At 39.1% G+C, this 23,337-nt stretch overlaps 1 protein-coding gene across 1 annotated transcript; it reads right to left on the bottom strand.

Moving 5' to 3' along the window:
* Positions 1–8,644: 8,644 nt before the first annotated feature.
* LOC117621792 (cell wall / vacuolar inhibitor of fructosidase 1-like) lies at positions 8,645–9,190 on the bottom strand. The gene has a single exon (XM_034352340.1). It carries the CDS (start codon positions 9,188–9,190, stop codon positions 8,645–8,647), a length of 546 nt encoding a protein of 181 aa, XP_034208231.1.
* Positions 9,191–23,337: the final 14,147 nt, after the last annotated feature.

The raw sequence follows: 23,337 nt of genomic DNA, 5'->3' as shown, positions 1-23,337 counted from the left end.
TGGTATTTATGTTCACACGACGTAAATAGTAATATACCGTCGTGGTAAAAACATTATTAATATAACGTCGTGGTATTGATTTCATACGACGTAAATAGTAATAAACCGTCGTGGTATTAACATTCACACGACGTAAAACAATAAGACAGACTGTCGTCTTTTTAGATACCAACACTAGTTTCTTTTTCTTTATATTTTATCAAATAAGGGAAAAACAAAAACCATTGTTCAGAGAAATCAAACCTGCAATTAAACAAGCAAATAAAAAAAGACTTTATTTTAAAAACAACTTTGTCAATTTTCAGACGACGCTAGAACGACTGACGAACCGTCGTGGTCTACATATTTAACCACGTAAATAAGAACTACCGTCGTCTTATTTAGTTGAGGTAGTTGTCTTCAAAGTTGGAAACTTTCCCTCTTTGTCTGTATATTTTATCAAACTTGGAAAGAAGTAAAATGATTTTGGCCAGAAAAAAAGGTAAAAAGATTTTTCAAACAAAAAACGTATGAGCATGCAAAACAGTAACCAAAATAGTGAAAATGAAAGCTTACCTTTTGCGTGCGATGAAAGCAAGAGGAAAAAGATCGATCTTTTGCGTTCAGAGACGACGAAGAAGACGAGAGGAAGGCGATGAGATACTCTGACGGTGCTCTGACAGGAAAAAAGACGAAAAGTTTTCTCTTGTAGATTGAAATTTTTAATCGGGTTTGGAAACTGTGCATGTGTAAGTCGAAAAGTTGCTAATATATAAAGCGATTTCAAAAAAATAATACGGCGGTTACATATAACTACGTCGTTTTTAACTAAAACGACGCAATTTTTGTTTTGCGACGCAATTTAACTAAAACGACGTATTTAACTAAAACGACGCAATTTAACGTCGTTAGGTTTAATATAACCGACGTTGTTTTCAAGTAGACGAAAAGTTGCTTACATATAAAACCATTTCAAAAAAATAATGCGGCAGTTTATTTTCCCGTGACTTTTCAGTTTATTTTTCAATTACAGTGCGTTATAAATAGAGTTTTTTTTCCCGAGGAAATTTAAAATGAAGGAAATTAATATTCAGGAATATGTAAAGTTTCTTTTTTGGATGACAGATTTAAATAAAATAAGAATATAAAATCAACGACTGTTTTTGTTTTTATGTCGTCGTTTTTAGTCGTCTTAAGTAAGACTAAGACGACGTAATATATTTTTGAGCGACGTTGATTGTACAATTTAAACGGCGGTTTTTGGTTCGGACCGCCGTTGATTTTAAAAATTTATTCTATAAATTTGTCGCTTTCATTCATTTTCGCGGTTAAAATTTAGGGTTCCAAGTTCTTCCTCTCTCAGAGACACTGTCTCTCACATCTCAAAGACAATAATTTGGATGTCTTTCTCAAAGAGAAATTGAGCTTACTCGCATCAAATCTATGTCCACAAGAAGAAGCTTGTCAACTAGCCTTCTCACTTCTTGATCAAGCCTGATAGGACACTTAGTGCTTCTGAATACTCCTTGCTTTCCATCAAAAGAGATGCAAGCCTGGCCTCCACTCGCTGTCGAAGGAAAGTTCGTTTCTCAGGGAAATCTGAAGATCAGATGTGCCTGATCCTCTGCTTGATTTTCTTTACTAAGAAGATCCGTCAGATTTGTGATAGCCTCTTCCTTTATCCGTAGAGCTTCAGAAGAAGAAGATGGGTTTCAAGAATGCGATAAAGAATAGAAATGGCTTCAGATGGCCTCTAAAGCATGAGCAATCGAATCAGTAGTTGCTGGGAGATATGATGAAGACATTGTCAATGCTTTTGTCGTCGTTTATATTAAGGTAGATTTATAATTACCGACGTAGATTATTTTGTTAAACGTCGTTAAGTTTAATACAACCGGCGTGGATTTTATCAACTTCGAAATAATTGTCTCTCTGATTTCAAATCTGTGTCATCTGTTAAGATTATGATGTGGAACAGAGTTCCGTCTGGTAAGATTTCGTAACCCTTGGGATCCCAGAAAAATCTGATTATGTCGGCGGTTTTCTATATAAACCGTCGTGGTTATTTCAATTCTTGTCATTAAGTAGATCTACCGGCGTAGGATAAGAAAATCAAAGAAAAAAATTGTAAACAAAAATTCTTATTAAGACGACGGTTTAAATTAAAGTTACGACGTATAAAATGAATAAATACGACGTTAAATATTTAAAGATAACGTCGTAGAACTATACGAGAATGGCGTCGATATATTTATATTTTCCGTCGTTGTAAATTATTTTAATACGGCGATATTTTGTATTTTAAAGCCGTTGATTTGTTTGTAATTATACGGCGTCTTATACGAAAACCTCGTCGTGTTATTTTATGAGTAAAAGCGGCGGCTTTTATTGAAATCGTCGTCTTTACTTTCTACGTCGGTCGATTCATAACTTCTGCCGTCCTTTGTTGGCTTTGATTTTACACTGCTGAAATCTGTTTCAAATAGGCGTCGGTTGTTTAATTAGGTACGTCGTTGTTTTTGAACAGCCATTTGAATCTCCATTTTTAGTTGTCTAAGGTGGTATAACACGACGGTGTTTTTAGAACCGTCGTCTTTTTAAAAACCACGACGGTTTTCACTTGGACCGTCGTTGTTTTCTGGTCGTCTTTTTCACTTTTTGTAGTAGTGTTAATATATATATATATATATATATATATATAAGTCTGAATGAGTTCATATAAATCTAAACACACAAAAATGTATTGCTTTCTTAATTGGCTCCATGTACACGTGATTACACTGCATTTATACAAATATATAAGAGTAATGTTCACTTCTTTTACCGAGTAATGTGAATACATGATTTAACAATCGGAATACGAGAAATGTGATATATAATATATTAACCAAGCAAGTTCACTTCTTTTACCGAGCAATGTATCATGTAACCATAATAACCATTATATATCACATTTTGCTTGGTTAATTCGTTTTACAAGAGTATTATGACATATTATATTGTTAGCAATTGGTTGAGTAATCATGACCGACGACCTCATATGTAATACGTTGAATCACATTGTATATCTGTAAGCTAGAAAACTTACCGTGGATATGAAACTATAGCCTCGCTCAAGCATTTCTTTGAGAAAGAGAGTTCTCCTCCACATCATGTTGATAAAATCTTGAGACATATACAGTTTCTCAGCCTCAAAATTGGCAGGATCATCTGCTTGGAGCTTGTGGCAGTGAAGGTGGAGAAACTTACAACTTTCGAAAGATGTTTGATCGACCGCCAAAAGAAGAAGTTGAGAAATCAAGCCTCGTGTGCCTTCTCCATGCCAGAACCCATCTAAAAATAAATCAAGCGCATTGGCTTATCTCCTTCTACGCACGCTTTAACAATCGCAATTATCAGAGTCTTGTAAGTTCCCATGGAAGCCTTATATAAAGCTGATTCAAGCTCATCTTCTTTGCTGTTTGTGTTGATCTGTTAATTATTTCAAAAAATCCATTAGAACAAAGTGAAACAATTTAATAAAATCGGAGACAAAAGAGAACTGAAACCAAAGAGAACTTGAGGAATAATAGGGAGAGTTTGGGTGGCATCAAATAGACAGACTTTCCACTTCCAAAGATGAAATCCACAGTGCCTTCGATATAGCAGTCCTTGAAAAAATGATTGCCCATATCATCACAACGTGTGTCCTGGAAACCAATCAGCCTGCAATTGTACAAGGCTGACTTGTTCCCCGACACCCTCAATGCCACTGTCTGCACTCCACTCTTTTCCCATATGGCCTTGGCGAAGAATTCTTCACACACAAATTATAATAAGGAAACAAATTTTTTAAAAGAATGTTGATAAAAGATTATTGCGCATGATGATAATATCACATAACATGAAATATTTCTTGTTGATGAAAGGACCTGCCCCAAATTTTTTCCCAAAACCCGAGACGAATCCTTTGGAATCCCTGACCTCACCCCGATGCCGGGCCCGCTTACTAAAGACCGAGACTTTTGCCGAAATTTCGGCAGAGTCTCCCCTATAAATTAGACATTTCCCAAAATTTATACCTGCATAAAAACACATTTAATATCCCCAACTGGCAGCATGCACAATATAATTTCATGCAGTACACACAAATGGCCTTCGGCCTTCCAATAATTCTTAACCAACTACCAAACGATTCAAATACAAATTAAGACTAACATTTAGTCTGCGGCTGCACCTAACCACCTTAGGCTGCCTACGTACCCTCCTTGAAGGATCAAGCCACACGTAGTTCTCTGTAATTCACGTAATCTCCCCATACGCCGGTACTACCAACGCCACGTATGGGGCCTGTCAACACGCCGGATAACCTACGCCACGTGCGACCATACCATACTACCATAATATCTCCCCATACGCCGGTACAACCAACGCCACCTATGGGGTCTGTCTCAACGCCGGATAACCTACGCCACGCTGCACGTCATATCACATATCTCCCCATACGCCGGTACAACCAACGCCACGTATGGGGTCTGTCGACACGCCGGATAACCTACGCCACGTGCGACCTCAACTCAGTATCTCACAATCTCCCCATACGCCGGTACAACCAACGCCACGTATGGGGCCTGTCTCAACGCCGGATAACCTACGCCACGTGAGACCTGAATATCATATCACAAATCTCCCCATACGCCGGTACAACCAACGCCACGTATGGGGTCTGTCCACAAGCCGGATAACCTACGCCACGTGGGACCTAACTTTCACTTGATGGTACTCGTAGTGAATCCAAAATCCGGGGAGGTACTTGAGGTAGTGCATATAGCACTCCAACTGACATTCTAGACTCTGTTGTACCCTTGTACAACCATATAATTATATTTTAATTCTAATATTGCGTAAATCCCAACAACAGTCTAGCACTCGATAATCCCCTAGGGAAGGTGAGATTACTTCGGGAGACTCACGGTCAACCAAGGGTCAAACTACCCTAACCCTGGTCAAACGAGCCCACGGGGACCACGACCTCCAAACTCCGATCCGAAAGTTCCTATGGGTTCTATAAGGTATAGGACACTCGTCCTGCAAGTTTGGTTCAGATCCGACGGTCGGATCGCTCACGATCGCACGACCTAACGGTTAATATAAAATATAATCTTTAAATTATTAAATCGGAACATCCGGGGCTCCGATTCACGATCCGTGAATTCCTCCACGATCCTAAAAATACCTAGTTTAACATATATTATTTTTGAGACCATCCAACGGTCCCAACCTATCGAACCCGGATAACGCCCGATAGGCGATATCCGTTCGATAGTCAAACGACGTCCGAATTGAGATCTGCAAAATTCTACGCGCTCGTGACGGCACGAGGACCTCAAAACTGCCCAGAGACACACCACCACCCTCGCCCACGTGCCGCCACACGCGCGGGCAGACCGGGTGTCCAAAGCGATTACGGTCCGTCGAAAAATCTTGGAACCGAGACTCCAAACTCCTAACCTAGGTAAAACACCCCATTTGGAGTCACTTTTGTTCTTGGACAACCCCCAAAAAGTGGCCGGAAATGGCCGAAAACAAACTCCCAAAATCGGCAGAATTTCAAATCGAAGATCAGCTATCCTAGGCTCAAAATTAATGAAATCCTATCCAACTATCAGCTAGAGCATAGAAAATAGGTGGAAAACCATACCTTACTCGTCAAATTTGGAGAAGAAATGAGAGAGAACGAGCTCCTTGAAATTTGGGTTAAAACCGGTCGGATTTTTGCATTTTCCGGCGAGCACAGGAGGTTCCGGTGGCTGAGATTGGTCGGGATGAGAAGAGGAAGATGGCACGGTTCTTTTGGGACCGGTGCCACCCCCAGCGGTGGCCGGATGCGACGGTGGTGGCCCAAAAACCACCGCTGTGAACAGTAACAGGGGGGCTGTCTGCGCGCAGGGAGAGAGGGAGAGAGAGGGAAAAATCCGATTTTTATAAAAAATCCCATTTCGAAATATTTACGATTGTGCCACTGGGTTTCTTTTGACCATAACTCTCTCGTTACAACTCCGATTCAAGCCCACTACGTGTCTATGAACTCGTCTCAGTGCGACCTATCCAAAAATACAAGTCACGGTCTCAAACTCTCTCCGGTTAAAAATATGACTAAAATACCCTTAAATGATTAAATAATTAAATAAGGGTTAAATTTGTGGAAATTTGGGGTCGGGGTGTTACAGTTGACATGATACATTTACGCACCTTAATAATAAGGTTAGTTGCTACGAAGTAGTCGGCTTCAACAATCACTGTGGCACTATTCACAGTTCCATACTTTTGGAATGTGCTAGCAAAGGTCAAAGTTGGCATGTTTGTTGGAGAGCCATAAAATATAACAAATGGTTTATTCCGCAGAATTGTGATTTTCTCATTGTACTCTCCCCCTCCAATGTACACAATCACACTTTTGGTGTTGCCGGCAAGAATCCTATTAACGGCATCAGTGATTGTCTTGGAATTAGATAAACTCTTGAACCTCTTCCAATCGTCAACCACAGCCGTCAGATCAGCCACCTTAGCACCTATAGTCCCCCAGCAATTGGCGTGGATGGCTGTGACAGCTCTGAACCCTGCTAACTTCACAGAAGCCACTGAAGTAAAGGTGTCCAATATCCTCATCCTCTTTCAATCTAGTGGAGTAGTTTTCTAGGCGTACCATTTGTCGAATGAGGAGACTATTCTGCTGTTGGATCTCACCATGTACAAGCTTGTGCTGATGGGGTTTTCTTCAGTACCATTTGTCGCCATTGAAGCTGAAAAATGTATTGCTTTCTTAATTTTCTCTACATGTAAATACACTGTGTTTATACAAATATATAAGAGTAATGTTTAGTTGCCATACTGAGTATTGTGCGTACAGATTCAACAAAATCGTTATACGAACTCACAGTCTGGCAATAGAAAATTTTACTTGATTAATGGCATCTTTTATGAGAAATGTTGACATGGTAATGTAATATATGATTTATATAAAAGTTGATAGAGGTCTAAAAATCCAACCAATAATTGGGTCTAGTCCTCGAATTATTGTTTATTGATACAAGTCCCTTGACTAGTTTGTCCCGTAGATTACATTCCATATTTGACATGTTGATTCAAACTTTTGTATTTAACTGATTTGTATTTAAATTTTTTTGTTCCTATTATATCCCTATTGTCTAAAATGAGTAAGATGAGAATTTATATGCCCTTATTTTTATTTTTGTTCACCCTATGGTAGAGGTATAGTATATACTCTTGTAGTTAAATTATCCTATGGTGTAGGTATATTGTCATATTGCCTATTGCATAGGTATATATTTGTTTTTTCATATTTTAGACAATGAATAATAATATTTTATGTACATTTTTTATAGGTAACATACAATTTTATTTGTCTATTTTTGTATCTGACTTATAGGTAGTCTTCTAATTTATGTTCCTAACTTATAGATAGTATTCTAATTTATGTTCATGACTTATAAGTAACACGATTTATCACTAAGTTTTTTTCGTTGCTAATTGTTAACCATGGAGGAAAGAAAGTTAGGTTTGGGTGTTTGACAGAGAAAGTTGAAGGGAGAGAGATAGATAGAGAGAGAGATCTGTATTTCTGTTATGAAAAGTTGTTACAATTCTCACTAAACTAAAGCAATGCTTAATCTGATGTTTATATAGCTGACAACTTCTTCTAAGTAGCCTAACTAACAATCACGAGTTATACACTGAGAAGCACGTGACCACTCTCCAGCTCATAGCTCAGTTTGCACACCTCAACATCTATATTGTTAACACTAATAAGAACATTATTTACCTGCATGTTAGGTACATAATTTAATGTGGGTACTTGCCTAATTGATTAGTATAATATGTGGGCCTTTACTTCAATTGATTAATTTGTATTTTACCCATATATTAGGTAAATATTATCAATGAAAGAATTCCAAATTTAAATTCTGAAATTTAATTACAAGTAAATAATTCATTAAATTTAGATTTTCAATGTTTTTCTTGTGTACCTCAAAGGGTAAAATCGACACAATAAAAAGAGTAATAAAAGTCAAAGGACCTACATCTAAAACCAAAAACACGTGGACTAAACCCAATGACAGCTAATTGTTTTGAACATAGATCTAAAACCCCTTAAAAAAAAGGTAGATATTATGAAGAATCGCGTCGAAATTCAGCTTCATTAAAGCTATATCAAATTGCCAAAGAACCCAGTTAATTTACTCCACAGCATATAGAAAACAATAGAGTTCATGAGATTATCATGAATAACAAAACGTTCCTTAGTGTTCAATTTTCCAACTAATTAATTCCACCATAACCAGATCATAATTTCAGCAAAACGTTATTTGTTTTGCATCATAAATTTCCTAAGGAATTGTGATTACTTCTCGTCCCCTTGTTAGTGTTTCGTGGAACACTATTTCATCAAGGCCAACAACAATTAATCAAAGTCGGAGAAGACATGAAACTGTAAAGTGAATTAACCAGGCAGGACCAAATAAGTATATATTTAGGTATATTATTATTAAGTTTTTGAGGATGCTTTTGATTGTTGTTGGATATAAATGATATTCATTTTTGAAACTGACCAGAATGTGTAAATGAAAACAACATGATGAAGAAGAAGAAGAAGAAGAAATATATATCAAAGCATTGTCCTCGCAATTGCTGCACCCACAGCCGCAACATCATGAGCAGCTTTGTTCTTATCTGTCACAGGAGAGCTCCCTTCAGAAAATTGGCTTTCACATAAGTCAATCACGATGCCAGCGTCACTCATGCCTTGGTCAGCAAGCTTAGCGTTACCTGCAGCAAAGGCTTCATTAGCTAGGGGAACATCACCTTCTATAACTGTCTTGTAATAGTCAACGCAGGTGGTCAACGATCGGTCTCCTGGGCTCTGCGTAAGTAGCTCATTGATTTTGTTCAGGCTGTCCGTTGCCTTAGCCTTAACAACATCCGCCATTACGACGCCTAAGCCGGCCACATCGGTGGTGTAGCTTCGGGGATCTGAGTTTAGAGAGATGACACAAAGATCGTAGTATGGTGTTTTTTTGCATGTTAGGTCGATGAGATTGGCACCCATTGGAAAATAAGAAACCTTGCAATGGCTTATAGGAAGAAATACAATTAGACAGAAAGCAATTTCTAGGAGAGATAGCATGAGTTTTGGAGATATTGAACTCTTCATGTTGGTAAGAAAAATTAGGGTTTTGGGGAGTTGGTTTCAATGTCAAATTATGGTGTGAGTTCCTTTATACAGGGTTTGGATGCTGAGACAATAAATGTTGGAAAGAACAACGTACCATGTGTCATGCGTATATAAACCGCAAGTGGTAATTTTTCATTTTATGGTATATATATAATATATTGTCATTTTTGGATACAATATTGATTTTTTTTATCACATTATACCTATTGAATTTTGATTTTAGTCTTTTGACTATTTTTTATATTTGTAAGTATATTATTCACTACCAAAAAAAAAATTCGGAATCATCTGCTTGGATTTTTTCTGTTATGACCTACTTGATTTTCATTATCTACACATCACATCATTTAAATTTCAGTCCATAGGATTTAAAGTTGACACATTGTGATTAAACAAAATCCAATTTTTCCTAATTAAAAAAAATGATTTCCTAATCCAAACTTGACGCGTTTTCCTCTTAATTTTCCTTCCTTTCTCTGCAAGCTTCTTCCCTTCTTCCCCCATATTCTATTGCCTCTTCAAAAAAAAAAAAAAAATAATAATAAATAAGAAAAAAAAAATCCTTCTTTCTCACTGGAAATCAAGTGATGGTAGCCACAACGTTGTTTTGATTAATTTTGAGGAGTTTTTTTTTTTTTTTTTGGTTGCTACAGATATCTTTTTTATATTTTATTCTTTTGATCCCTTTTAGATGGACTTATTTGTGCATATGTAGGTTTCCATTGGATTCCATGTTTTTGTCAATGTAGAGGTGTTTCCGGAGTTGTTTTAACAGTAGATATTTTATAGAGTTGTTGTAAGAACCCAAAACAAAATATCTAAAAAGGAAGAAAATATCTAAAAAGGAAGGAAAATATCTTCTTGCAAAAAGACAATTTTGCCCTCGCATTATTTATTGGGGGAAAATTTGACTTTTTGATCGTGAAAGAATTTGGGAATTTCGCTTACGCCATTGCGTAGAGCGCGACGAAAGGAGTTCGTAGACACAGAGTAGACCCAAATCGGAGCTGTAACGAAGAAGTTAGGGTCTAAAAACCGCGAAGGACAAAACGGTAATTAGAAAAAAGTCAGATCTTTTTTATCTCTTTCCCCTTCTCTCTCCTCAGCTCTCCTCTCTCTCTCATCCGCGCGACCAGCTACGCGGCTGGTCTCCTTCGCAACACCACAGCCGCCACCACGGGTCGGCTCGATCTCCGGCGTGGGCATGGTCGGACTCGTCTCGTCACCGCCGTTCATTCTCGACCGGTTGCCGCCTTGGGGATCGCCTGGAACTGGTCGGAAAATCAAGTTTTCCGACCGGTTTTCATCCAAATTTCATCTTCGTCGATCTCCTCCGTTTCTCAACCAAATCAGTCGAGTGAGGTATGGATTTTCATCTATTTCTTGTGCTCTATCTGATGGTTGACTGGGTTTAGATCGATTTCACTTCTAGGTTACTCGATTTTCGATTTGAAAATTGGCCGAACTTCGGCCGCCGTGAACAGCCATTTTCGGCCACTTTTTGGGGGTTGTCCAAGAACAAAAGTGACTCCAAATGGGGTGTTTTACCTAGGGTAGGAGTTTGGAGTCTCGGTTCCAAGATTTTTCGACGGACCGTAATCGCTTTGGACACCCGGTCTGCCCGCAAGTGTGGCGGCGCGTGGGCCAGGGTGATGACATGGCTCTTGCCAGTTTTGAGGTCCTCGTATCCTCACGAGTGCGTGGGATTTCGCGGATCTCGATTCGGAGTCCGTTTGAGCCCCGAACGAATTTTTCATATCGCGCGATCCGTGGGTGCAGTGTCATTTAATCGTTGGATCCCGCTGAATTTTGGATATGTCGGTCCACGTGATTTCAGGATCACGTAGGATTCGACGGATTTCGAATCGGAGCCCCGGATACTCCGAAATCGCGAACCCTGGGGCTAGGGTTTGAGTTTTAAGCGATAACGCGATTTTGGCCAATCCGACTGTCTGATTCGGACCAAATTTGTAGAACTTGGTTCCCGCCCTATGAGAAACCTTCCGGGAAGCTCAGATTGGCCATCGGAGACCGTGGACCCACGGGGTCCCGAATCGGCCGATCTGGCAGCTTATCGCTTATTGAGGTTCCGGGTCTCTTAAGGCCGGCTCAACTGTTTAAAAAGCTAAGGCGGGCATAGGGATAACTTGAATGAGTGTTTGCATTTCTAGGAGCCGGGGGCAGGGTGTTTAAATTAATTCTTTTATTCAGCAGTATATTAAATTATTGTTTATGGATAATTAGACACTTGAGGTCCAGTCGGCCTGCAGGAGGGACCTTCGAAGGATCCATTTAGCTCGGACCATCAGTGAGTGGACTTTCTTTCATAAAGGCTTTATTTAAATCAGTTGTATAGATAATTTCTATAAATAAGATTTCATAAGTGATTTATATTGATTTATATAAATAAGTTTTCATAAATGAGTTTATTTGAATAATTTCAGTATTTGATCTTGAATAAGTGATATTGCATATTTTCGAAGCGTGATTAGCATTGTGAAACATCTTTATTTTATTATATTGGTTGAGCAGCAGACTTGAAGGCTTTAATACAAAGCTAGAGGTTAGTTCAGACTTATCAGATTTCAGAAAGTTATCAGATTTTTTTAATTAGACCACCATGTACCCGTTTCTTTATGGTGATTACCCAGAGTCGGACCGATGTCTACGGACATCCAGTCTGATTATAGTTCAGTCAGTGCACTTGACTTTGCCTCACGAGTTTCGGGGACGCTCGGACCGTGAGTGCCAGGATTTGCGGCTCGGCAGACTTGGTGTCCCGAGACCTGCCAGGATTGCGGCTCGGCTGACTCTGTGTCCCCGAGACCTGCCAGGATTGCGGATCAGGCTGACTACGGTCCCCTGCATCCTGCCAGAGCGACTCGAGCTGACTTGGTGTCATCGAGGAATCTGCCGGCGGATCAGGCTGATCATAGTCCCCTGATTTCGCCAGTTTGCGGCTCGGGTAGCCTGTGTGACGCCCGAGACCTGCCAGGGAATTGACGGAAATGACAGGGGTACAAACTGGTGGTATTTTCGAAGGATTTTGAGTTTCTTTTATTTAATTATGATTTTCAGTTATTTTATATCAGCTTTTCTGATTTTTCAGGCATAAATACCTTTATATTTGTTCAGTTATGCAAGGTTTGAGTACAGAGTTTTTATACGTTTGATTTCAGCACTTTTATGAAAGCTTTGATTTCAGTGGTTTTGTATGAAACTTTCGAGCTTGAATATGACTGATATAGAATGCCTTGAGTTGAATATGCTTGATGTAGAGAGTATGTATTCAGTTTTATTTAGCTAAATTGCTTTTTACAATGGGGGATATTATGTTTATGAAAATTGTTTTGAAGAACATTATTTTTGTCCACTCACATTTTCAACCTGTTTTTCGCCCCCAGGCCATAGAAGTATGCGGAATCCACCACCGGGCCATTCATAGCTTCCGTGCCTCAAAGCCAGGTATAATGTTATAAGAAACAACCCTGAAGGACATAGAAAACGCTCTGATATCTAGTTGAAAATTTAGTGATTAGAGTTGAAATTGGTTACTGTAAACATTCTGGCAGTTGGGTGGAAATATTTGAGATTGTTTGACAGGTGAAAAATTTTGGGATTGGTCAAAAATACAGGGGAGACTCTGCCGAATTTTCGGCAGAAGTCTAAGGAAATTCTAAAGAGAAATTGAAGTAAGAAGGGTAAAAAGGTCTTTTGTGCCCGACCTTCACCATTCGCACATTCGCCAGGTGTCGGATACGCACTTGGACTTGGCTCGAATTCCAAAGTGGAAATTGGGTCGGGTCCTGGGCCCAAATGGTGGTTGGGTATCCGTAGGAAAATTAGATAGTTATCCTGACGTATGGGGATGAGATTCCCAAGTTGGACAGGAATGGCACGGATGTTTGAACCGGTAGAGTAATTGGTTGTTAGAGGCTCGTCAGGAGCCGTACCTACCGTGCTTAGTAAACAGGGAGATCCAAACATTCAGTAGACCCTGGAGGTGTTAGCCCAGGCTTTCGTCAGCTAGAGAACCATCCGTGAGATAGGTGGTTACAGCAAAAAGGATGAGAGCTATAAATTCTGGTAATCGTTGTCCTTAATAGTAAAGGACGATTGGATTGAAAGGAATAGAGTAAATTATGAATGTCATGGGTGTTTTACAGAAGAGTAAAGTATTGGTGGGATGTGATGTGAATACAGGAGTTTTTGCAGCAGGATAGAGGATAACGGTTGAAACCGAATACGAGAAAAAGGTTTCACGTACTGTTTCCAGTAATAGAAAATGGGAAGTAAGAGGTAGTACCTGGTTATGATAAAGTTAAAAACCTCCACTCAAGGTATGGTGACCAGTTAGTAGTTAGTTATTATTGATACCGTGGTGATGGCGGTCCCAGTCAGATAATGGGCAAAGCCTGGGGTGCACCTTGTGCACAATATTTGGAAATAGGTAATTTGAATCAGAAAAAGTTGAAGAAAGGTATCAACAGTAGTGATCATAGTTTCCGGGCATCGAATGGTCGTAAGTATGGAAGCTGCCGACCTGAAGCTAGTTCCAGTGAAAGCACCTGTCAGTGTAGTAGTGTTAGAAATTGTGCTGGGGCCGGTGTAGCCAAAAACATGAAGAGACAGGTGTTGATAGGCTCTGACAAGAGAAGTTGCTCTAATGTGCCAGGTGTGGTAGGTACCGTTCTGGGCCCTGCTAGTGGAATATCAGTCTCTATAATTTAGAATTAGAAATCCAGGTTAGATTTCAGCTGGACTCAGGTAAAAAGAAGCTTTTGGGCCTTGATTTCAGTTTAATACCACAATTCACTCTAGATAGACGACCAGTTTAAGGAAATGACTCAAATTGTGGAAGGATATTGGAACATAACGTACTACAGTTTCAGAACGATTTGAGTAAAGAAAGATGTTAGTTTGAGAGTATGCCTTAAGTGACAGTTGTTGGATTTCCTTGGATTAAATGTTTCCAATAGATGCCTTACTCGAGATATAGTATGGATCACCCAAGTACGAAGATAGAATGTTAAGTAAGGTTCATTGAAATCTGGAGGTATTGTAGGAAATAAAGAACCTGATTGAATTAAGCAAAAAAAAAAGAAAAAAGAAAAAAGAAAAAGAGACTCTAAGTAATCCAGGATTGACAAGGAGTTAGGCAGATATTGGAAGAAGGATCTTCAGATAAGTATTCTCGATAGTTATCGCCTGAGGAAGGTGAAATGAGATTTAAGGAAGTCAGGGAGCCAAATCCTAGCTAGATTGGACCCAATGAGATTATAGAACGTGTAGAAAACAAGCAGTTCAAATTTTTGAAGAAAAAGTAATTAGCTTTCAGTGAGATGTGCAGTATAGTAACCCGAGTAGCCAATGCAGGAGTAGTTCTTTCCCCCTCCTGGAAGGACAGAGATGCAAATTTCGAGGACGAAATTTTTATAAGGGGGTAGATTGTAAGAACCCAAAATAAAATATCTAAAAAGGAAGAAAATATCTAAAAAGTAAGCAAAATATCTTCTTGCAAAAAGACAATTTTGCCCTCGCATTATTTATTGGGGGAAAATTTGACTTTTTTATCGAGAAAGAATTTGGGAATTTCGCTTACGCCATTGCGTAGAGCGCGACGAAAGGAGTTCGTAGACACGGAGTAGACCCAAATCGGAGCTGTAACGAAGAAGTTAGGGTCTAAAAACCGCGAAGGGCAAAACGGTAATTAGAAAAAAGTCAGATCTTTTTTATCTCTTTCCCCTTCTCTCTCCTCAGCTCTCCTCTCTCTCTCTCTCATCCGCGCGACCAGCTACGCGGCTGGTCTCCTTCGCAACACCACAGCCGCCACCACGGGTCTGCTCGATCTCCGGCGTGGGCATGGTCGGACTCGTCTCGTCACCGCCGTTCATTCTCGACCGGTTGCCGCCTTGGGGATCGCCTGGAACTGGTCGGAAAATCAAGTTTTCCGACCGGTTTTCCTCCAAATTTCGTCTTCGTCGATCTCCTCCGTTTCTCAACCAAATCAGTCGAGTGAGGTATGGATTTTCATCTATTTCTTGTGCTCTATCTGATGGTTGACTGGGTTTAGATCGATTTCACTTCTAGGTTACTCGATTTTCGATTTGAAAATTGGCCGAACTTCGGCCGCCGTGAACAGCCATTTCCGGCCACTTTTTGGGGGTTGTCCAAGAACAAAAGTGACTCCAAATGTGGTGTTTTACCTAGGGTAGGGGTTTGGAGTCTCGGTTCCAAGATTTTTCGACAGACCGTAATCGCTTTGGACACCCGGTCTGCCCGCAAGTGTGGCGGCGCGTGGGCCAGGGTGATGACATGGCTCTGGCCAGTTTTGAGGTCCTCGTATCCTCACGAGTGCGTGGGATTTCGCGGATCTCGATTCGGAGTCCGTTTGAGCCCCGAACGGATTTTCCATATCGCGCGATCCGTGGGTGCAGTGTTGTTTAATCGTTGGATCCCACTGAATTTTGGATATGTCGGTCCACGTGATTTCAGGATCACGTAGGATTCGACGGATTTCGAATCGGAGTCCCGGATACTCCGAAATCGCGAACCCTGGGGCTAGGGTTTGAGTTTTAAGCGATAACGCGATTTTGGCCAATCCGACTGTCCGATTCGGACCAAATTTGTAGAACTTGGTTCCCGCCCTATGAGAAACCTTCCGGGAAGCTCAGATTGGCCATCGGAGACCGTGGACCCACGGGGTCCCGAATCGGCCGATCTGGCAGCTTATCGCTTATTGAGGTTCCGGGTCTCTTAAGGCCGGCTCAACTGTTTAAAAAGCTAAGGCGGGCATAGGGATAACTTGAATGAGTGTTTGCATTTCTAGGAGCCGGGGGCAGGGTGTTTAAATTAATTCTTTTATTCAGCAGTATATTAAATTATTGTTTATGGATAATCAGACACTTGAGGTCCAGTCGGCCTGCAGGAGGGACCTTCGAAGGATCCATTTAGCTCGGACCATCAGTGAGTGGACTTTCTTTTATAAAGGCTTTATTTAAATCAGTTGTATAGATAATTTCTATAAATAAGATTTCATACGTGATTTATATTGATTTATATAAATAAGTTTTCATAAATGAGTTTATTTGAATAATTTCAGTATTTGATCTTGAATAAGGGATATTGCATATTTTCGAAGCGTGATTAGCATTGTGAAACATATTTATTTTATAATATTGGTTGAGCAGCAGACTCCAAGGTTTTAATACAAAGCTAGAAGTTAGTTCAGACTTATCAGATTTCAGAAAGTTATCAGATTTTTTTAATTAGACCACCATGTACCCGTTTCTTTATGGTGATTACCCAGAGTCGGACCGATGTCTACGGACATCCAGTCTGATTATAGTTCAGTCAGTGCACTTGACTTGCCTCACGAGTTTCGGGGACGCTCGGACCGTGAGTGCCAGGATTTGCGGCTCGGCAGACTTGGTGTCCCGAGACCTGCCAGGATTGCGGCTCGGCTGACTTGTGTCCCCGAGACCTGCCAGGATTGCGGATCAGGCTGACTACGGTCCCCTGCATCCTGCCAGAGCGACTCGAGTTGACTTGGTGTCATCGAGGAATCTGCCGGCGGGACAGGCTGATCATAGTCCCCTGATTTCGCCAGTTTGCGGCTCGGGTAGCCTGTGTGACGCCCGAGACCTGCCAGGGAATTGACGGATATGACAGGGGTACAAACTGGTGGTATTTTCGAAGGATTTTGAGTTTCTTTTATTTAATTATGATTTTCAGTTATTTTATATCAGCTTTTCTGATTTTTCAGGCATAGATACCTTTATATTTGTTCAGTTATGCAAGGTTTGAGTACAGAGTTTTTATACGTTTGATTTCAGCACTTTTATGAAAGCTTTGATTTCAGTGGTTTTGTATGAAACTTTCGAGCTTGAATATGACTGATATAGAATGCCTTGAGTTGAATATGCTTGATGTAGAGAGTACGTATTCAGTTTTATTTAGCTAAATTGCTTTTTACAATGGGGGATATTATGTTTCTGAAAATTGTTTTGAAGAACATTATTTTTGTCCACTCACATTTTCAACCTGTTTTTCTCCCCCAGGCCATAGAAGTATGCGGAATCCACCACCGGGCCATTCATAGCTTCCGTGCCTCAAAGCCAGGTATAATGTTATAAGAAATCCTCACAACCCTGAAGGACATAGAAAACGCTCTGATATCTAGTTGAAAATTTAGTGATTAGAGTTGAAATTGGTTACTGTAAACATTCTGGCAGTTGGGTGGAAATATTTGAGATTGTTTGACAGGTGAAAAATTTTGGGATTGATCAAAAATATAGGGGAGACTCTGCCGAATTTTCGGCAGAAGTCTAAGGAAATTCTAAAGAGAAATTGAAGTAAGAAGGGTAAAAAGGTCTTTTGTGCCCGACCTTCACCAAGTGTCGGACACGCACAGGACTTAGCTCGAATTCCAAAGTGGAAATTGGGTCGGGTCCTGTCAGTTGTTCCTTTGATTAGGGTTTGATAATGGGTTCTTTATAAATACAAACGTCTTTCAGCTAAGTACAAAATTGATGCATGAAGAAACAATGGTTATTCTACAATAAGAATTTGCATGCACAATAATATTTTTTCATATTCCTCTAGCAAAATTTTCACACATAATAATTTCAGATATTTAGTGTTGACAAGACTCGACTTAAATTCCGTTTTGGAATCCGAGCTGGACTCTATGCGTGTCCGACACCTGTCGGATGTCGGGCATGAATGACCTAATTGCCCTTCCCTACAAAGCACGATAAAATAACAAGGTTGACTCCTACCGAAAAATTGGCAGAGTCTCTCCTGTAACTGGATCAATACCAAAACATTCACACCTGCTAAACAAGCATATATGTACTACCAACTGCCAGCATACGTATATATATATATATATATTCCAACAGTTAAATTCTAATTCTATGGCAAATTATCAGAGCGACTACTAAGAATTTACAAAGGAGTCAATTCTTTTACAAAACAAAAAGTCTACATCATAAAGGAAGCGTGGAAGGTGGAAAACGGCCTAGTGGTGGATCACTGTGCACGCCTACTGCCTGAGGGCGCAAAACATTAAAAAGGGTGAGTGGACCCAAAAACAAAGTTTAGAAAAATACATATGAATATACTAACCCCACTTTAAAAACAGTTATACAAACTAAATTATTCTCTTTATTACTGAAACCAATGCACTTATATAATTATACATATATATGCCAATCATAGTCATGGTCAACATTAATTTCTTAAAAGCATTGAAAACAGTTTAAAACTACCAACTAGGTGTATCCCTTATTTCCGCCAATTCCTAATATCCGTCAATTCCTTGCATCACCATGGGTGATACGTACTCGCAGGTCTAAGTGACACAAGGTCAGTCTGAGCCGCAACTCGCAAGATTCAGGGGACCGTAGTCCACCTTATCCGCATTACTCGCTCCACACGAGTTCGGATACCATAGAACTCATGGGGCAACTGTCAAGCATGCTGACTAAACCGAAGGCAACATCTGTATATCTGGGTACCTAAGGTGGTTTGGGAAAATAAAAAGTTTCTGAAGAAAATCTGTTAAATAATTGAATTTTTGTAAACTCTAAAATTCTGCTGCCATTTATCTGATAATCTGATAATTAACTAGAATTTCTTTTCCTATATCCTTTAAAGGAGATTCCACTCAGCAGCATGCAAAACAAAATATTTAAAAGCATATACCAGCTTATAAAACACTAATCCTTAAATAAAACTTATTCAAGATCAAATACTGTAACTGAATTGCTCAAATTCATTTATAAAAACAAAGAGTCCACTCACAGATGGTCCGTGCTCGCTGGACCTCTTGAAGGTCCCTCCTGCGGATCAACTGGTGCCCGTGCCTGATTCAATTACCATAATATTCTATTAATACAATACTCAATATAGTATTAAGTTAAAAACCCTGACCCCCGGCTCCTAGAAGTACGTGCGTCAGATTAAAGTTGTTCTTATGCCCATAAAAGCTTTCCTTCCACTTGGAATAGTTTAGCAGTATCTTAGGACTCAAAAAGCGCTAAAGTCCCAAAAAGTCAAGCCAGGACCCCGCGGGTCCACGACCTCACAATTATGATCCGGAAGCCTCTAGAAGTTCCAACATACCTAGGACACATGTCCCAAGGGTTTGATCTCGATCAGACGGTTGGATTGATCACGATCGTACAATCGCATGATTTCTAAACCCTAACCCTAGGGTTCACGATTTCGAAGTATCCAGAACTCCAATTCACAACCGTCAAATCCTAAACGATCCTAGAAATGTCTAGATTAACATATCTGAAAATGATTATGATCCAACGGCTCAATAGTATTGAACCCGGAAATTGCACAATATGCAAAAATCCGTTCGAGACTCAAACGGTATCCAAATTGAGATCCGCGAATTCCTGCGCGCTCGTGACAACACGAGGATCATTCTAGAACTGAAAGTGAGCTCCACTAAACTGCCCACGCGCCGTCACGCGCGCCAGCAGTGCGTGGGTGGCTTGATAAATTTCTGGCTGTCGGAAAATCTCCAAACCGCTGGCCCAAACTCCTGTCCTTGGTAAAACACCCTATTTGGAACCACTTTTGTTCTTGGACTTACCCCAAAAACTGGCCGGAATTTCAAACTCAAAACCGGTGGAACTTTGGATCGTGATTTGATCTATATAGGCTAAAAATCGTTCCAATCCTACCCAACCAGCAGGTAAGCCATGAAAAATAGGTAAAGATTCATACCTTACTCGACTGATTTGGTGACCGGAGGAGAGAGCTCGAAAGCTTGGAAGTTTGTCAAAACCGGCTGGGTTTTGGACGTTTTCTGGAGAAAACCGTGATGGTCAAGCGGCAAGGAAGGTCGGGCTGAGCCGCAGAGCTAACGTCGGTGCGATTGGGTCAGGTCCGGCTGGTCGGGGAGAGGTGTAGCGATGGCTGGGTGGTTATGGAGGTTCGGCTAGGGAAGGACGCACAGGAAGGAGGCTGTGGGAAGAGAGAAGAGAGACTGAGGGAGAAGAGAGAGAGAAGTGAGGTTTTAAAATTTTGACATTTCAAATTACCATTTTGCCCCTCTATGTATTTTGACAGTATTTTCTCCGTTAAAGCTCCAATTCGAGCCCACTTCGTGTCTACGGACTCGTTTAGTCGTGCTCTACGCAACGGTGTGTGCGGAATTGTCAAATTCCTTCTCGGTCAAAAAGTTAACTTTTCTTTAATAAATTATTTTAAGGGCAAAATTGTCTTTTCTTCTTAATAAATTAATAATTAACTATTAATTAAGGTTTGGGTTATTACAAGTTATATACCTATTCTTAGCACAAGAAATATAAATAAATCCTATACCATTTAATTTCGATAAACAAACTATAAAAAAACAGCTGGCTCTATTTAAATTAATTTTGATTATTAAATTACTTTGATGCCCTATTGAGTATTTTGGGGTTAGGTTTGTTTTAAGAAATCGATGGCAATTTTGCAATTTATAAGAAGTTAAAAACCGTTTTGTTATGTTGTAAATTGATTTTTGGTGTGTTTCTAAAGTCCATTTCATATAAGGTATTTTTATAATTTGGGCCCCTATATTGAGTATAATAGTGAATCTCCCTATAATAATTTTTTGAACATTCTTTTTCGAATAGAAATTTAATAGAAGAATTTTTCAATCCAAATCATATGTGTAGTAATCTAAAAACTATGAAGAATAAGCGGCATTAATGCAGCTAATATGGAGAAGTGAAGGGAATATATGTCACATTTTTAGCCATTGGATGGGTTTTAAATGAGGTTGCAGATGAAGAATAAATGTTAAGGAAATTCTAGTAGAGAAAATCAAAGCACAGAATCCTGATAAATAAATAAACATTTGCTTGAAACTGAAGTAATTAAAAGACCTTTGTTTTGTCAGTTTCAAGATCTGGATCCTCTGCTAGTCTTTCCACATTTCTATTTCTATCTTTCTAAAATAAAAATAAAAACGTTAATATCTTAAAACTGTAGCAATTTAGAGACTTCCTCTTCCCTAATTTACTCTTATCTGACTAAGAAAATTCGACCTAAAAAAAAAAAAAGACTAAGAAAAAGTAACCTACTTTAAATCATTAAGAAAACTGAATTGTCACTTATTTTTCAAATAGAACTAACAGTGAGTCAATATGAATTTAAGTTTCTTAATTTTAAAAACTTATGGCATGTTTACTAATCTGTAATTGGATTAGGAGGAACTGAATTGAGGATGAATTGAATGGAGAAGGAGTTAGATTCTGGATACCTATTGAAGTCGTTTACTAAATCATATGGAATTGGAGTATGAGTGGTGCTAATTACTAAAATATCCTCATTGTTGGGTTAAATTTGATGGCAAATTTGGAATTTTTAAAATTGTGTGAGGATATAATGGGTAAAAAAGATGAATTCCTAATGGGTTAATTCTCTAGGAATTAGAATATCACCTCCCGCCCAAAAATTTAATTCCTCCAAAATCAAGAATTCAATTCTTAATTTTGTGTGGGCCCCACTTACTTTTTAATTTAAGTAATGTTATTCTTACCACATTCTCATATCACCTTATGTGGCACGTGCAATAGACAGCCACATCAATTAAAAAGTGTCAATAAATTATAAAAGAAAAAAATTATATTAAATTAATTTTAATTGATGTGATTGTCTACCTCATTTGCCACCTAAGGTAGTATAAGAATGTAGTACACAAATGTGGTAAGAGTAGCATTATTCTTTTAATTTCTTGATGTAAAGTAAACACAGAAATCCTCCATAGGTGAAATTCAATTCCTAATCAATAAACACATCATTAAAGTAGAAGAGGGAGAAAGCGAGCTAAAACAAAGGGAAAATAGTGATGCATAATAGGGAAGGAGAAGGAGAAGAAGAGGGAGGCCTTCCAGGGTGCCCATAGATCACCACTTGGTGCAAATTAAGCTCCTTCCCTGTCAGATAGCCATGACCCAATAATCTGTAGCTTGAAGGCCCATCGGTCTGGAGTTGTTGATTACCGACCCAATAAGCGACTATTTCATGCGCGTAACCATGTTGTATATTTTTATTAACAATTTTACATTTGTAGGACTTGATTTCTACCTAACAAGACTACATTACTAAAATTGTCCAAATTAATACAATCGGTCCAATTTTGTTCCTATCAACTTTAAAATGGTTAAAACCATGAAATGGATCGATCCGGGTCGATTCAATTCGATTTTGAGTTGATACCAGCCCTTTTAGTCAACACATTTTTTTCCTTCCAATTTGGCTCAGTTCACCGTCAAATATCACCTTAGCTATTGCAAGGAGCTTATAGCTCAAATAATTAAGAGTAGTTATATATGCACTCAAAGTCCAGTGTTTGAATCCCGCCAATACTGCTTATTTTTTATTTTTATAGTCATCTTAGCTATTATCTATGTGGCACGGGTACGGGTATGCTGATACAATACGATACAATTTGTCGATATAGCAAAACTCCAAAAACTAGGATATGAGTACGACACCGATTCAGCGATTAAAGTAATATATATTTAAAAATTAATATAAATAGCAAAAATTAATATTGCACCTATCATGTTATAATTACCACCTTAAGTTCAAAACATAAAACTAAGCACAAAATACAAGTCTCCATAGAATTGCTCAAATCATAAAAAATAAAATAAATAAAAACAACACAAAAACAAATTAAAACATTGTGAAAGCCACTTCCTAAATCTTTAACTCCATAGGATTTTATAATTTTGAAAACAAACAAACATATTTTCAAATATTTTCGGAAATGTGCACGATACGCCTATATCCATATCAAAAGCGTACTGTACCTGTATCAGTGTATCGGAGTATAGAATACGAGCATATCCATATCGGTGCACCATAGGCTATTATACTTGATATCATGTGTGAAAACAAAATACTAACAACCGTTGTAACTTACATGTCATGCGTAGTATGAACACGTAACCAAGATTGTCTCTGATTCATAAACTAAAAACAGAAGAGGAACCAACCAACAACCACTTCCAAAGCATCTACTCAACTGTTCATTAATTTCATATGACTTGTAAAGTAATCATGTAAATTGTATGCACCCCTAATCTGTCAACTATCGGTGACGTCCA

Source organism: Prunus dulcis, chromosome 3 (genome assembly GCF_902201215.1).
Source record: "Prunus dulcis chromosome 3, ALMONDv2, whole genome shotgun sequence".
Lineage (NCBI taxonomy): Eukaryota > Viridiplantae > Streptophyta > Magnoliopsida > Rosales > Rosaceae > Prunus > Prunus dulcis.
Note: the sequence above shows the minus strand (reverse complement) of the source record. Positions and strands in the feature narration are given on the sequence as shown.